At 45.9% G+C, this 14,675-nt stretch overlaps 1 protein-coding gene across 1 annotated transcript in view; it reads left to right on the top strand.

Moving 5' to 3' along the window:
• Nucleotides 1–5,812: 5,812 nt before the first annotated feature.
• Nucleotides 5,813–14,675, top strand: part of ACTG2 (actin, gamma 2, smooth muscle, enteric) — a 21,968-nt gene continuing 13,105 nt past the window's right edge. The window contains exons 1-2 of the mRNA XM_012807410.2: nucleotides 5,813–5,898; nucleotides 14,205–14,366. Coding sequence (XP_012662864.1) covers nucleotides 14,241–14,366 — 126 coding nt within the window. The 5' untranslated portion in view covers nucleotides 5,813–5,898; nucleotides 14,205–14,240. The remainder of the gene's footprint in view (nucleotides 5,899–14,204; nucleotides 14,367–14,675) is intronic.

Raw genomic sequence — 14,675 nt, 5'->3', positions numbered from 1 at the left:
TACTTGGGAGGCTGAGGCAGGAGACTCGCTTGAGCCCAGGAGTTGGAGGTTGCTGTGAGCAGTGAAGCCATGGCACTCTACCCAGGGGACAGCTTGAGGCTCCGTCTCCAAATAAATAAATAAATAAATAAATATAAAAAAGAAGTGCTTTGTCTTCCTAAGAATATTATTTCAAAAACTTAAGATATGTTGAAAAAGGAAGACATTTGATTAAATGTCACTAAGGCAAATGCTACCAGACAAAATTGAAAGATGTATGTTAAATGGGGGGAGGGGAGATATTTGTAATACTTGTATTAAGCAAAAGGCTAATAGCATTGCTAATATAATGTACAAAGAACTCCTATAACTCAAGAAGATCCAGGGATGGTAGTTCACACCTGTAATCTTCACATGCTGGGAGGCAAAGGTGGGATGATCACTTGAGCTCAGGAGCTCAAGAACAGCCTAAGCAAGAAGGAGACCCCATCTCTACTAAAAGTAGAAAAACTAGCCGGGCATAGTGTCGCACACCTGTCATCCCCCTACTTGGGAGGCTAAGGCAAAAGGATTGCTCAAGTCCAAGAGTTTGAGTTTGCTGTAAGCCATGACACTATAGCACTCTACCTAAGGCAATAGAGTCTCTGTCTCAAAATATGAATAAATAAAATAAATAAAAATAGAAAAAAATTAAACAGGTGTTGTGGTGATTGCCTGTAGTCCCAGCTACTCAAGAGGCCGAGGCAGGAGGATCCCTTGAACTCAGGAGTTTGAGATTACTAGGCTGAAGCTATGGCATTCTAGCCTGGGCAACAGAGCAATACTCTGTCTCAGGAAATTAAAAATTAAAAATCTAAAAATTTTTTAATCTAAAGGTGAACAATTCAATAGAAAAATAAGCAAAAACATGAGCTAGCCATTCTCAGAGAAAGATGAAAACATTTTTTAAGAAGAAAAAAGATGGCCGGGCAAGGCAGCTCCCGCCTGTAATCCTAGCATTCTGGGGGGCCGAGGCAGGTTGATGGCTTGAGCTCTCGAGTTTGAGACCAGCCTGAGCAAAAAAAAAAAAAAAAAAAAAAGACCCCATCTCCAGTAAAAATAGAAAAACTGAGCCCAATAGTTTGAGGTTGCTGTGATTTATGACACTCTACGACGCAGGGGGACAACTTGAGACTCTGCTTTAAAAAAAAAGTTAATAAATGCCATTCCCCTTAGTTACCACAAAATTTAAAATTTTAATTTTAGAACAAGAAGATACTAAGTTTCTCCTTTCCAATTAGGAAAAATTTTAAATGTGGATAATTGCCAGTGTTCTACATGGTTCATGTGGGCACAAGCAGAGCCAGATGAGCAGAGTGACACCTATTTCATGTATTTTCCTTTTGTTTTGTTTTTTTTTAGTTTAGGGACAGAGACAGGTCTCAGTATGTTGACCAGGCTATAGTGTAGTGGCTATTCACAGACTTAATCGTAATGCACTGTAGCTTTAACCTCCTTGGCTTAAGCAATCCTCCCACCTCAGCCTCCTGAACAGCTGGACCAATAGGTATGTGCCACCTACCCAGCTATACTTTTGGAATTAGGGGGAAAAAAACTAAACAAATCTAGAACAGTGAGTCATATGAAAATTAACATTGTTTCTAAACGTAATAAACAAATATAATGGAGGAAAACCTTTAATACTGGGTGTCTGAAAGGATGTAAAGGAGGGCATTGTCTCATACGCCACTGGCAGGGGTATAAAGTAGCACAATCTTTTTGGAAGATAATTTCACAGGTTCCATCAATTATCACTTGTTCTTTATTGATCAAACAATTTCACTTTAAAAAATTTACCATATATGGCTCGACACCTATAGCTCAGTGAGTAGGATGCCAGCCCGAGGCTGGCGGGTTTGAGGCCGGCCCAGGCCTGCTAAACAACAATGACAACTATAACCAAAAAATAGACAGGCATTGTGGCAGGCGCCGATAGTCCCAGCTACTCAGGAGACTGAGGCAAGAGAATCGCTTAAACCTAAAAGTTTGAGGTTGCTGTGAACTATGATGCCATGCACTCTACTGAGGGTGACATAGTGAGACTCTGTCTCAAAAAAAAAAAAAAAAAAAAAAAAAAAACTATATGTAATAACATTAATCCCACATTTGTAAAATAATACAAAAATGTTTAAAAGTCTGAAAAAAGATTCTAAAGAACACATCCTATTATTAACAGTGGCCATCTCTGATTCACATCTTTGTGGGAATCAGGGGTTCTCAACCTTTTTAAACAGGGGGCCAGTTCACTGTCCCTTAGACAATTGGAGGGCCTGATTGCAGGCCCCAGGATGAGTCAACTGCTAAGCAGGACAGGCAGCGGGGGCAAAAACACCCAGGGGCCAGATAAATGTCCTAGGCAGGCCCCGTGTGGCCCATGGGCTGTAGTTTGAGGACACTTAGTGTGGGATTATAGGGAACATTTGTTTTGTAAAACACACATTTTTGTATCCTTTGAATTTTTTGCATTGAATTTTTGAAGCCAGAAAACAAATGTTAAGGGTAGGATTCCTCACATTATTAAAAACTAAGTACCTCTCCAACCTTCTCTGTCACAGTCTAGACAGACCCTAGCCCCCTTAGCATTTCCTAAGAGCGTCAGTTTATCCGGCAGGCCTCCCTGTCTGGTCTCTGGGCTCTTGACAGCCTGGATCACAACCAATTCCCTTTCGTCATGGGCTCTTTATTATTTATCAGCTGGTCGTGCCATCTAAGGTGTGAATGCCATCAGGGCAAGGTGTCCCCCGCCACAGTGCTGAACAATGAGAAGGAAGCTGAGCCAACCTTGCAGTGTGAAGGGAAATGATGCCCCTAGACTTTTGGCAGGACAGTCCCGATTTGCGGCCTTTTAAAAAAGTCCCGATTTTTGGAAAGAATGCAGGACAATCTAGGAAAGGGCGGGACAACGGGAAGGGAATATACAGTTTTCCGGCTGCTGAAAAGGTTAATGTAATTCCATTTGGGAATGAAGAGATTAATGTAACTTCATTTGGAAATGAAAAGGCTAATGTAAACTCCCTACTCCCCTCCTGGGCAAGGTCCCCCAGGTGGACCAGCACCCTACTCCTTTCAGCCACAGGTGCAGCCCTATACACAATTTTTTTTAATGTATTATATTTGTAAATTGTACTTATGTTGAAATTTAAAAAAAAATTACAATACTATTTTTGCATTCTATGAAAATTTTGTTGCTCCATACAGACCAAATTTTTTATTTTTTTATTTTATCACAGCTCACAGCAACTTCCAACTCCTGGGCTCGAGCAAGTCTCCTGCCTCTGACTCCCAAGTAGCTGGGACCACAGGTGCCCGTCACAATGCCCAGCTATATTTTGGTTGCAGCTGTCATTGTTGTTTGGCAGGCCCAGGCTGGATTCGAACCTGCTACCTTAGGTGTATGTAGCTGGTGCCTTAGCCACTTGAGCCACAGGCGCAGAGCCTAGACCAAATTTTTAATCAAGAACACACGGCTCCTCTGCCCCACCCTCGCCCCTCCCCGGGTCAATGGTATCCCGCTTTACCAATGATAAAATCTGGTCACCTTACCCTAGACCTATAACCAAGTTAAGGGAGACTGGTACCCTGTCCCTGCCCTGGCCTCATCCCCACCCAAGGAGGGTGACTCCAAGGGGGAGCTTGTGACCTTGGTAAGCAGCTTTGAGCTGTCCACCCTGACCAGTCAGAACTGACAGCACTCTGTCCTGGCTGGGACAGCTTCCACCTCTTCTGTCATCTGCCACCACCTTGTGTGCAGCACAGGTCTGGGAAGGGAGCCCTCCTCCACCCAGAATCCCAGGTGAGGACTTTTCTAGGAACTTTAAAGACTCAGAGGAGCTTCCCATAGGGCCTGAAATTTAGACTTAAGGTACTAAACACTCAGGCCCATGGTCAAAAAATGAGTAAGTAGACCTTGTGATGGTGACAGCATCCCTTCTCCACAGGGGACAACCACAGACCACCATGGGAAGCCTTCCCTAATCTTCCCTTGGGGTTCTCTTAGCAGAGGATACTTCTTTTCCACACGCCCCCCTGCCTCAATTCTCAGACCTGTATGAAGCCACTGCATTGGGCCATCCCCAAACTACCTAGAGCAAACTACTTCTGGACACAGTAGGGAAGCAATCCGCGCTCCTTCTGTTGTGGGGTGGGTATCCCAGGCACTTAGGTTGGGGGAGTGTGTAAAACAGATGGCCGAGGCTCCCCCCCAGAGTTTCTGGTCAATAGGTCTGGGAAGCCTGAGAATCTGCGTGTTGAACATGTTCCCACATCAAGCTGCTGCTGCATCCAGCCAGAACTCCCATGCTGGGAGCCACAGGGGCTGTAGATGGAGCAGAGTGAGGAAGGGCAATCAGGAAGCTGTGACCCTCCTGGGTGCAGAGCCAGCAGCAGGGCAGGGCCAGCAGGGATGGAATGGAGACTGGCACTGAGAGGCATTTCTGAGGGCAGGCTACTGGTAGGGGACCCAGGTGGTTATGGGAGTATGAGGAACAGAGAGGATTCTAGTCTGACTGACCTCCACCCTGAAGGACTGAGGGAAGGGGGCAGAGGTGGGGAACCCAGGAGACACGGCAGCTTCGAGGATAGGAGAGAAGGGATTGGTTAGGACAGGCTGAGTTTGAAGAGCTGTAGAATCATCTGGATGGGGATGTCCAATGGGCAATTGATCACTCAAGTCTGCCTTGGGTGAGGTATTGGGACTGTGGGAAAGTAAAGTTGAAAGTGTCCCCATAGAGCTAGTAGCTGAAAATGTGGGAAGTGAAGCAGCTGCCTAGAGAAAGAATAGGGATTATAAAAAGAAGAGCAATGAGCGGCACCTGTGGCTCAGTGAGTAGGGCCAGCCCCATATACCAAGGGTGGTGGGTTCAAACCCGGTCCTGGCCAAACTGCAACAAAAAATAGCCGGGCGTTGTGGCAGGTGCCTGTAGTCCCAGCTACTCGGGAGGCTGAGGCAAGAGAATCACCTAAGCCCAAGAGCTAGAGGTTGCTGTGAGCTGTGATGCCACAGCACTCTACTGAGTGCAACAAAGTGAGACTCTATCTCTAAAAAACATCACAAAAAACAAAAAGAAAAGCAAGAACCATAGGACTATGGAAAGTTCTAGAGGCTTGTAAGTCTTGTTAGGGGGTGCCTCAACTCTGAAGCAGATCCTTCAGTGCATAATTCCCAATGTTGATAGACAGGTAGAGAGACTCCAGTAAGAAAAGGAAAGACAGGAGACAGTGAAGATTCAGAGGAAGCTTAAGACGCCCTGAGACTCCCGGATGACAGCCCAGGGGTTAGGAGCTTGTGCTAAGAGGCAACAGGTGAGTAGGGCACGAGGGATTTCTTTCCCAGGTACAGATGACATTTCCCTTTAGCCTTTATCAGTCGCAGGCTTGTACCAGATAAGGTACAACTGCACCCATTTGGGGGACACTGCATGGGTGTCCCAAGCATGTCCAGGGTGGCGTGTAGCAAGGCCTGTGGAAGGAGGTGTGGACAGAGGAGGCCCACTGCCATTCTTGGTATGGTTCTCTCTCCTGGAGCAGAGCTGTATCTGGTCTCCCTCTGGACAGCTTATAAGGCCTGGTGTGAGTTTTGTTTATGCAAGTGCAGCATAAAAGGAACAAATCCACCAGCACCGGGGCTGTTGCCACTCCAGTCCTTTTGCATACATTTTTCAAATGGTAATTCATTCTACTCATTCCCCCCCTTCCCCACCCCCCAAGGCGATTTATTGAAAAAAACACCTTATATGGTAATATTGCTAACACACCGTCAGCTGGCCTTTTTAGGGACTCTGTTTAAAGAAGATCCGCCTCTGGGGTTTTATATTGCTCTGATATTTATGCCAAAGACACACCAGCCCTCAGTCACTGGGAGAAGAACCTCTCAGACACTCGGTGAGTACCATATGACTTCTGCCCCCTCTCCCTTTCTGGAGCTGCCTGGTCTGTGGGGCATGGGAGGCACCTCCAGATTGGCCTGGCTTCTGTGACGCTGGTCCAGGTCACACGCTAGGGCTCTTGGTGAGCAGAGAAGTCTGCAAGCACACTGCTGCCTGCCAGGATAAGGCACTCTTGGCCACAGGGTGTCCTGGGGCAGGGGCAGCTTGGAACTGTGCTCTCTGTCCTCAGACTGGGGGGCAGCTACAATATAATGCCTGCAACCTCTGCTTGCCCTGCTCCCTAGGGCCAGTGGTTAGTGACACCTGATGTTCTTTGTCACTTGTCAGAATGTCTGGGAAGCTATTTCAGGGGAGCAGATACTTTGCAGAAAAACAGCTTCTTTTCAGGGTTTTTGTATCAAAGCCGAACATGGTCCCATGTCCATGAGCCGTCTGGTCCATGAGATGTCTATGTTGGGAATGGAGGGCATTTTCTTCAGTCCCCCTGTGGGTCTCTCTGTCCTCTGATTTGTGCTTGACTGAAGTGAATGGAGACTTTTCTCAGTTCCTGAAGACTCTAGGGTTATTGGGGGATGGGGAGTATCACATTTGTTCTATGGCATCCTGAGGTTTTAGGGATGAGCTTGGGGCCATCTAATTCATCTTCCTCTACTGAGAACACTGAGGCCTGGAGAAGTCAAGCCATTCAAACCATTCTCCGCTAGCTGTGAAACCACCTGCCAATGTCATCCTCGCCCCCTGCCCAGCACACACAGACACACAGACATGCATGCACAAAGAATTAAGAGGAAAATGAAGCCACGGGGCTGCTTCTGTTTTTGTGATCAAAACTCTCTAGCATCTCATTTCAGCTGAGGCCGGCTGGTGTATGGTGCAGGCCTTGGAGGCGGACTGCCAGGCTTCAAAGTTATTGAGTGACCTGTCAAATGAGGATGATAGTAATATCTACTTGGTGGTGGTGGGTGAGAATTGAAGGAAAGTATGAATGCATTATACACTCAGCTCAAGGCTGTCAGGGCCTGCCCTGGATTCCAAAACTTTAAGAATCTCTTAGAAGGCTTGTTAAGACACAGATTGACCTCTACTCCAACCCAAATTCTGATTCAGTAGGCTGGGGTGGGACCTGACAATTTGCATCCTTAGCAACCTTCAGGTGTGCTGGTCTGGGAGCACAGTTTGCACAAGGAGGCTCTAAGTGCTCTCTTACACTATTTGAATGTGGGTTTGTAGTTTGAGACTAGCCCGTGGGCTGAAAAGGGGCAGAGCATCCTGTGACAGAGATGAATGGGTGCTGGAGAAATTGCAATGAGCAGTGAGACTCTACTTGCCTTGCCTAAGAAGCCAGGATGGGTAGTGTGACAGCAAGATCTTGTGGCAAGATTTCTTTCCTCCTTCTCTTTATTCATTTTACCAACCTGTACTGAGCACTTTTTATGTATCAGGCACTGTCCCTGCTCCTTAGTGCTTCTGCAGTCACTGGAAGAGATGGATAAACAGATAAGAACCATGGAGTGATGAGCATATAAAAGGGGGCAAGGCCAGGAGGAAGCCTCACTCAGCCTGGAAGTTATCAGGGGAGGCTTCCTGGAGGAAGGGGTGCCTGAGCTGGGTGCTAAACTAGGGTTGTTCTGGTCAGAGGAAACATGATTTTTGGAACTCAAGTGGCAGCTCAACTCCATTGAATTTAGCTTGCAAGACAGATAGCAAAGAGAACTAAATTCAGAGGCATGGGCAGGGCTGGATTACAAGGGCTTCAGGTACTAAACTAAGGAATCAGGCAATGGAGGGCCAAACAAGGGTGACAGCAAGAGATTTGCCTTTTGAAGGGACTGCTTTGGCAGCTGTGAGGAGAGTGGGCTGGAACAGGGCAAGAGTACAATTGCAGTGGGCAGTGGTCCTGAGTTGGTGGTACTGGGGCCATGGAGGCAGAATTAAGAGGGGCCTGTGATTGGTTGGTAGGACAGAGGGAGGCACCAAGGTGTTGGGCTCCAGGGTGGGTGGTGCGAGCCTCTGATGGTGGTTCCAGGTAGAGGCCAATGATAGGCAGAGCAGTCCTGGAGGTGCTGAGTCAAGATGCAGGAGGGGGAATGGGGCCGCAGCACAGCAGGCTCTGCCAGTATGGAGCTCAGGAGAGGATCTGGTCTGGAGCTGAGTGGGGAGTGAATGGGAGGTCAGGTAAGAGCCAGAAGAGCAGGCGCCAAGGGCAGATTCCTGAGGGTGGGAAATACTACGAACCAGAGTCATATTCAGTCGGATTCATGTGTATTAACCCAGTGAAGATACCCTAATGTTAAAGTTAATCAGAGATCCTGTTAGAATTTTCCACCTTAACAATGCTTTCATGAAGTGATTTCTACCTGCCAGGTTTGCTGATTTTGTGTATGTGAAGATAATAGATAGGCAGCTGTTTACATGTCCTTTGAAGCCCTCACCCCAAAACTATGTCCCCAAATACTGTTTGAAATATCACCATTTGAGAGGCCTTCTTTTTAGGGATAAAACTATCTAGTAAATTGAAAATATCTTTGAGAAGTGGTGCAAATTCAACCTTTAGCAGTCATCGATTTGTGAAATATATCATTCACTTCCTTCCAATATGAAAGGCTTCATCCTGGGAGCAAGTTTTGATGAAGAAGAGTAAGAGGGATTAATAAGAATTGTTTTTATCTTTTATAATACAGACTTTTCTGTAGAGGACCAGATACCTAGCAGTAAATACTTCTAGCTTTGGTGGCCTACAGCTCTCTGTCACAACTACTTAATTCTGCCATTGTAACAAAAGCAGCCATAGATAATATATAAATGAGAGGGTGTTGTTGTGTTTCCATAAAATTTTATTTATAGATACTGAGATTTGAGTTTCATATCATTTTCATGGGTCATGGAATATTCTTCTTCTTTTTCTTTTGTTCCCAACCATTTAAAAATGTAAAACTCAATCTAGTACAATGGCTCATGCCTATAATCCTAACACTTTGGGAGAGTAAAGCAGAAGGATCCTTGAAGCTAGGATTCAAGACCAGCCTGGGCAACACATTAAGACTCCCAAAATCAAAAAATATATATTAGCTGGGTGTGGTGTGGCATGCCTGTAGTCCCAGCTACTTGAGAGGCTAAGGCAGGAGAATGACTTGACCCCAGGAATTGGAGGTTGCAGCGAGCTATGATGATGTCATTGCACTCTAGCTGGAGTGACAGCCAAAGTCACTAGTTTTCTGGGGTCACAACCACTTTGTGCTCATGGGAAGCTGAAAAAAATTAAGAGATAGAGGCTGTCTCTTTAAAAAAAAAAAAGAAGAAAAAAATAGGTCTGAGCTTGCCTATCCTGATTTACAGTTTATACATTACTTTCATTCCCATTATTTCACTTAAACCATCATCTCATGAGATAGATATTATCTTTTCCATTTTATAGAGGAGGAAACTGAGGGCCAGAGAGGGCAAATGGGAAGAGGAATACCAGGAGGGAGGAGACTCGCAAAGAAAGGAGAAGTGGGAAGAACCCTAGAGCCAAACCTGCCTCCTTGGAGTGATGGTGAGGGGTGGATTTAACACCTCTGTCCTCACATTGGGTTGGGGGTGGCCAGGCAGATGGGTGAGTGAGCAAATTATTTGCACTCATTATGTCTTTGGTTTCTGGCCACCTCTGAGGGATAGAATAAACGCTGCACTTTTAACTCCACGGGATCCTCAATGAAGCCCAGATGTAGTACACTCTGAGACAGCCAAAACAATTCACTCAGCTTCCCATGAGCACAAAGTGGTTGTGACCCCAGGAAACCACAGTGACTTGGGCTCTGGTTCAGCTGACATGCTCGAGTCTAGCCACAAATTACCAGAAAGCAGCTGAGGAAGGTTTAGAATTTCTCCTGGCAGAGACTTTCCAGGAGTCTGATTCCAGGGTAAAGCCCTTCTTCCCAGGGTAGTGAAGGGCCCTGAAGAGGCTCAAGGTGGCAGCCAGCCCTCCTCCTGCCTTCAAAAGAGCAGGTTTAAAGCCACCTGGAATGCAGCAGAATGGTGGTATTAACAGCCTGGAGTTGCCTGGGACTTGTCTCGGTTGCTGCTCTGCTTGGGAAACAAAGCCCAATGTGCTCTCCCTCGGTGTGTGGGGAACTGGACCCACGGGGGTGTGTGGGGCGGCTTGTATAAAAGCCAGACAGTCTTGAACTATGACTCACACACCAGAAGGGGTAATGGGGGCTTTGCCTCCTGGCCACCTTCTAGCTTTTGAAGTTGTTTCCCCTTCCTGGTGGACCACCTGCTAGAACAGGGCGACAGAGCTGCTTGCTGGCCAGCCTGAAGAGAAAACTGGCCACATCATTCTAAATCAGGCCTGTGTGACCAAGCCGTCTTGAGACTGGACTGTGGGGACTAGGGGATCCCAGAGGCAGAGCACGCCAGGTCTGGGAGGGGCCGCTCAGTGGTGGGATTGTCATTCGACATTCACTGAGTGCTTGTCATCTTAGGCCATGTTTGTGCTACAAAAGAATACCTGAGACTGGGTTATTTACAAACAATAGAAATTTATTTCTCAAAGTTCTAAAGGCTGGAATATCCAAGATCTAGGCACCAGCAGGTTTAGTGTCTGGTACGAGTCCAGTCACTGCTTCAAAACTGTGTCCTCACATGGCGAAAGGACAAGAAAGAGCGAGTGGGGGCCTCTGGCCCTTAGACAACAAACCCACTCCTAAGAGAAGGACTTCAATCCATTCCTGAAGCAGAGCCCTCATGGCCTAATCATCTTTTAAAGGGCTTACCTGGGTGGCACCTATAGCTCAAGCAGCTAAGATGCCAGCCACATACACCAGATCTGGCGGGTTCGAATCCAGCCTGGGCCTGCCAAACAATAATGACAACTACAACGAGAAAATAGCCAGGTATTGTGGTGGGCACCTGTAGTCCCAGCTACTCAGGAGGCTGAGGCTAGAGAATCGCTTAAACCCAGGAGTTTGAGGTTGCTGTGAGCTGTGATGCCACAGCACTCTATCCAGGGCAATAGCTTGAGGCTCTGTCTCAAAAAATAATAATAATAAAATTAAGGGCCTACCTGCTACTACTGTTACAACAGCACTTAAATTTCAGCGTGAGTTTTGAAGGGGACAAACACTGAAACCATGGCACCTACTAGGTGCTAAATACTGACTTTGGTTCCGAGGCTAGAAGAGTGAATCCAGACATGGTCCTGGCATAGGATGGGTTCAGAGGTTCACAGAGAGAAAAGAACACAGACCCTTTTGTTTCAGGGTGTTTGCTGCTAGCAGCTGTAAAGAGACAGATAGGACTTAAGCAAAAACACCAAACATGGGCAAGTTATGACACTTTCACTAAAGTCGAGGAAGGCACATGCTCAGCCTTTGGAACCTGTCATCAATTGATGCCACGCCTGTCTCTCCCGGCCTCTTCCTGGAGAGGACATCTCTAGCTAAGTTCTTTACCTTCTCTGAGGCTCAGTTTTCAGACCTATAAAATGGAATTAAACATATCTTCTCTCAGGGCTTTTTTGAGGATTAAGTAGATTAAGTAACAAATGCAGAGGATCTTAAATTCTTTTAATTAAAAATACATTCTTGGCTCAGCGCCCGTAGCACATTGGTTACGGCTCCAGCCACATACACCCAGGCTAGCAGGTTCGAACCTGGCCTATGCCAGCAAGGCAACAATGACAACTGCAACAAAAAAATAGCTGGGTGTTGTGGTAGGCACCTGTAACCCCAGCTACTTGGGAACTGAGACAAGAGAATCGCTTAAGCCCAAGAGTTTGAGGTTGCTGTGAGCTGTGATGCCACGGCACTATACTGAAGGCAACATAGTAAGGCTCTATCTCAAATAAATAAATAAAAATAAAAATACACTCTTGGCTCGGTGCCCATAGCTCAGTGATTAGGGCGCCAGGCTACATGCACTGGCGCTGGTGCGTTCGAACCTGACCCAGGCCTGTTAAACAGCAATGAGGACTACAACAACAAAATTGCCAGGCGTTATAACCAGTGCCTATAGTCCCAGGTACTTGGGAGGCTGAGGCAAGAGAATTGCTTGAGCCCAAGAGTTTGAAGTTGCTGTGAGCTGTGATTCCACAGCACTCTACTGAGGGCAACATAGTGAGAGGCTGTCTCAAAATAAATAAATTAATTAATTAAATAAAAATAAAAATACATTCTTACCAAAATTGGAAACACTGACTATACTGCTATGTTTCAGCTAACAAAGCAGCTTGCACATTTTCCATGGCCTTGAATATTTGCTTTCTCTATTGCAAGGAGATTTCTGGCAATTAGTTTACAAACTTATTTATTTCTCTCTCTCCCTCATTTTTTTTCTTTTTCTTCCCCTTCATGGGAACAAGAAGAAAAAAACCAATTTATATAGTATTCAATAACTTTTTTCAGCATTAAGGTGGCTTCTGATTTGGATCATTTTAAATAAAGCTGTGTTAAAGCCAAATCCTTTTACTCACCCATGACTGTTTTACAAGGATAAATTCTTAGGAGCACTTTTGTCAAGTCAAAAGGTAAGTGCATTTTTAAGGCTTTTGATAAGTATTTTCAAATTCTCCTCAGAAAAGTAGGACAACTTGACACGCACCAGCAGTGCATGTGAACCCATTCCTTTATACCTTTGCCAGCAAGGGTGACCCCTAGAACTGGCCACGATCTTTCAGCCAGGAGTGGAGGCAGCTTTTATCCTGTCACTATACTGCTGACAGTCAAAGGACACCGGGTCCTGCTACAGGTGCTGAATAAGAGCTTTGTGGTTATTGAAATCCACATACAGGACTTCATATTTATCCCATTAAAAAAATTTTTTTTTGAGACAGAGTCTCACTTTGTCACCCCTAGTAGAGTGCCCTGGCCTCATAGCTCACAGCAACCTCTAACTCTTGGGCTCAAGCAAGTAGCTAGGACTATAGGTGCCCACCACAATGCCCAGCTATTTTTAGAGGCGAGGTCTTGTTCTAGCTCAGGCTGGTCTCGAACTTGTGAGCTCAGGCAATCCGCCCACCTTGGCTCCCAAAGTGCTGGGCTTACAGGAGTGAGCCAATGCACTCAGCATCCATTAAATTCATTTGCCCATTAAATTAATTAATTAATTTATTTAATTACTACCTTTCAGTGACAATAACTCAGGCAGTTGTATATAAGCCTAACTGTATCACTGCTCAGCCTCATGGCTTTACCAATAGGGTTATCTTATTCTGGGTCCTGGGGTCTGGGTGAGAGCTTTTCTCACCCAGCAGAATGGTTTAGAAATCTATCCATGTCCGCCCACATAGATCCGCTTTGCTCTTCTCTTAGCTGCAACACTGTGTGCCATAATTTGGACATTTGGGTAGTTTCAAACTGCGTATTTGTTTCTCTAGTTAGAGAATACCAGTTTCCCCACACTTTTGCCAACATTTACTATAAAGCTATGAACGGTGACAACGTGAGGGTGGAAAATGGTATTTGATTTGCATTTCTTTGGTAACCAGTAAGGTCGACTGTCCCTTCACATAGTTGGGTACTTGCATTTCCCTTTCTGTCAATTAACTGTTCATAGTCTTTGTTTTTCTTTTGGGCTGTGTATTTCTTTCTTATTGCTTTGTAGGACCTTTTTGTATATTGTAAATTATAATTCTTTATTAGGTATATAGCAAAGTTTGTCAACTGTATTCCAAAACTTAAAGTCTTTTGGTGATTCTCTCCACTGGAGAAAGCTTTGTAGCCATTTTGGATTTTCAAAGGCAGTTTATTAGCTGCCAGGGAGGCAGTAATAAAGTACCACACGCTGGGGGGCTTTGCCAATGGAAGTTTATTTTCTCGCCGTTCTGGAGACAGTGAGAAGGAGGCCATCTACAGGCCTGTCTGCAGGGTTGGTCACGTTACAGACCTCCCCTTGACTTGTAGATGGCCACCCTCTCACTGTGTCCTAACATGGCCTACCCTCTGCATGCACCTGTGTCCTAATTTCCTCTTCTTATAAAGACTCTCAGCTGATTGGGGTAGTCATATTGGACACCAGCCATATTGGATTTATCTCATTTTAACTTAATAACCTCTTTAAAGACCCTAATCTTCAAATGCAGTTGCAATCTGAGGTAGTAGGGATTAGGACTTCAACATGAATTGTGGGGAGAAACAATTAATTCCATTAACAGCAGGGGAGAGGGAAGAGCCCAAATGCCAGAGAAAGGGAGGCCAGGTGCACACGTGTCCCTCCTGGAAGTGGGCCCTGGTTGCAGGATTGAGGGCCTAAAGCCAAGAAACTGTCTCCGACATGATTTGACAAGTGACTGACTAGTTCTTTTCTCTCCCAACCCCTAAGGTGCTCTAGCTCCCAGTTCACTCACTACACTCAACCATGTGTGAAGAGGAGACCACTGCACTTGTGTGTGATAATGGCTCTGGCCTGTGCAAGGCTGGCTTTGCAGGAGATGATGCTCCCAGGGCTGTCTTCCCCTCCATCGTGGGCCGCCCTCGCCACCAGGTATGTGGTCATCTGAATCCCAGGCTTTGAGCCATTAGGAGTAAGCACTGTGCTGTGGAGACTATGCTTAGCTCCCCCCCACCCCCGTGTGTGTGTGTGTGTGTGTGTGTGTGCTCATGCTGGGGATGGGGAATCAATTCTGATTAACCAATAAAGCAGGGATAGAAATGTACAGGGCCAGCTGGGCACAGAGGCTCACACCTGTAATCCTAGCACTCTGAGAGGCCAAGGAGGTTGGATTGCTTGAGCTTAGGGGTTCAAAACAGCTTGAGCAAGAGTGAGACCTCGTCTCTACTAAAAATAGAAAAA

This window comes from Otolemur garnettii, unplaced genomic scaffold, assembly GCF_000181295.1.
Source record: "Otolemur garnettii isolate 467f Iridium unplaced genomic scaffold, OtoGar3 scaffold00068, whole genome shotgun sequence".
In the NCBI taxonomy this organism is placed as follows: domain Eukaryota; kingdom Metazoa; phylum Chordata; class Mammalia; order Primates; family Galagidae; genus Otolemur; species Otolemur garnettii.
The sequence above is the reverse complement of the archived record's forward strand: the minus strand, read 5'-3'. Positions and strand labels throughout refer to the sequence as shown.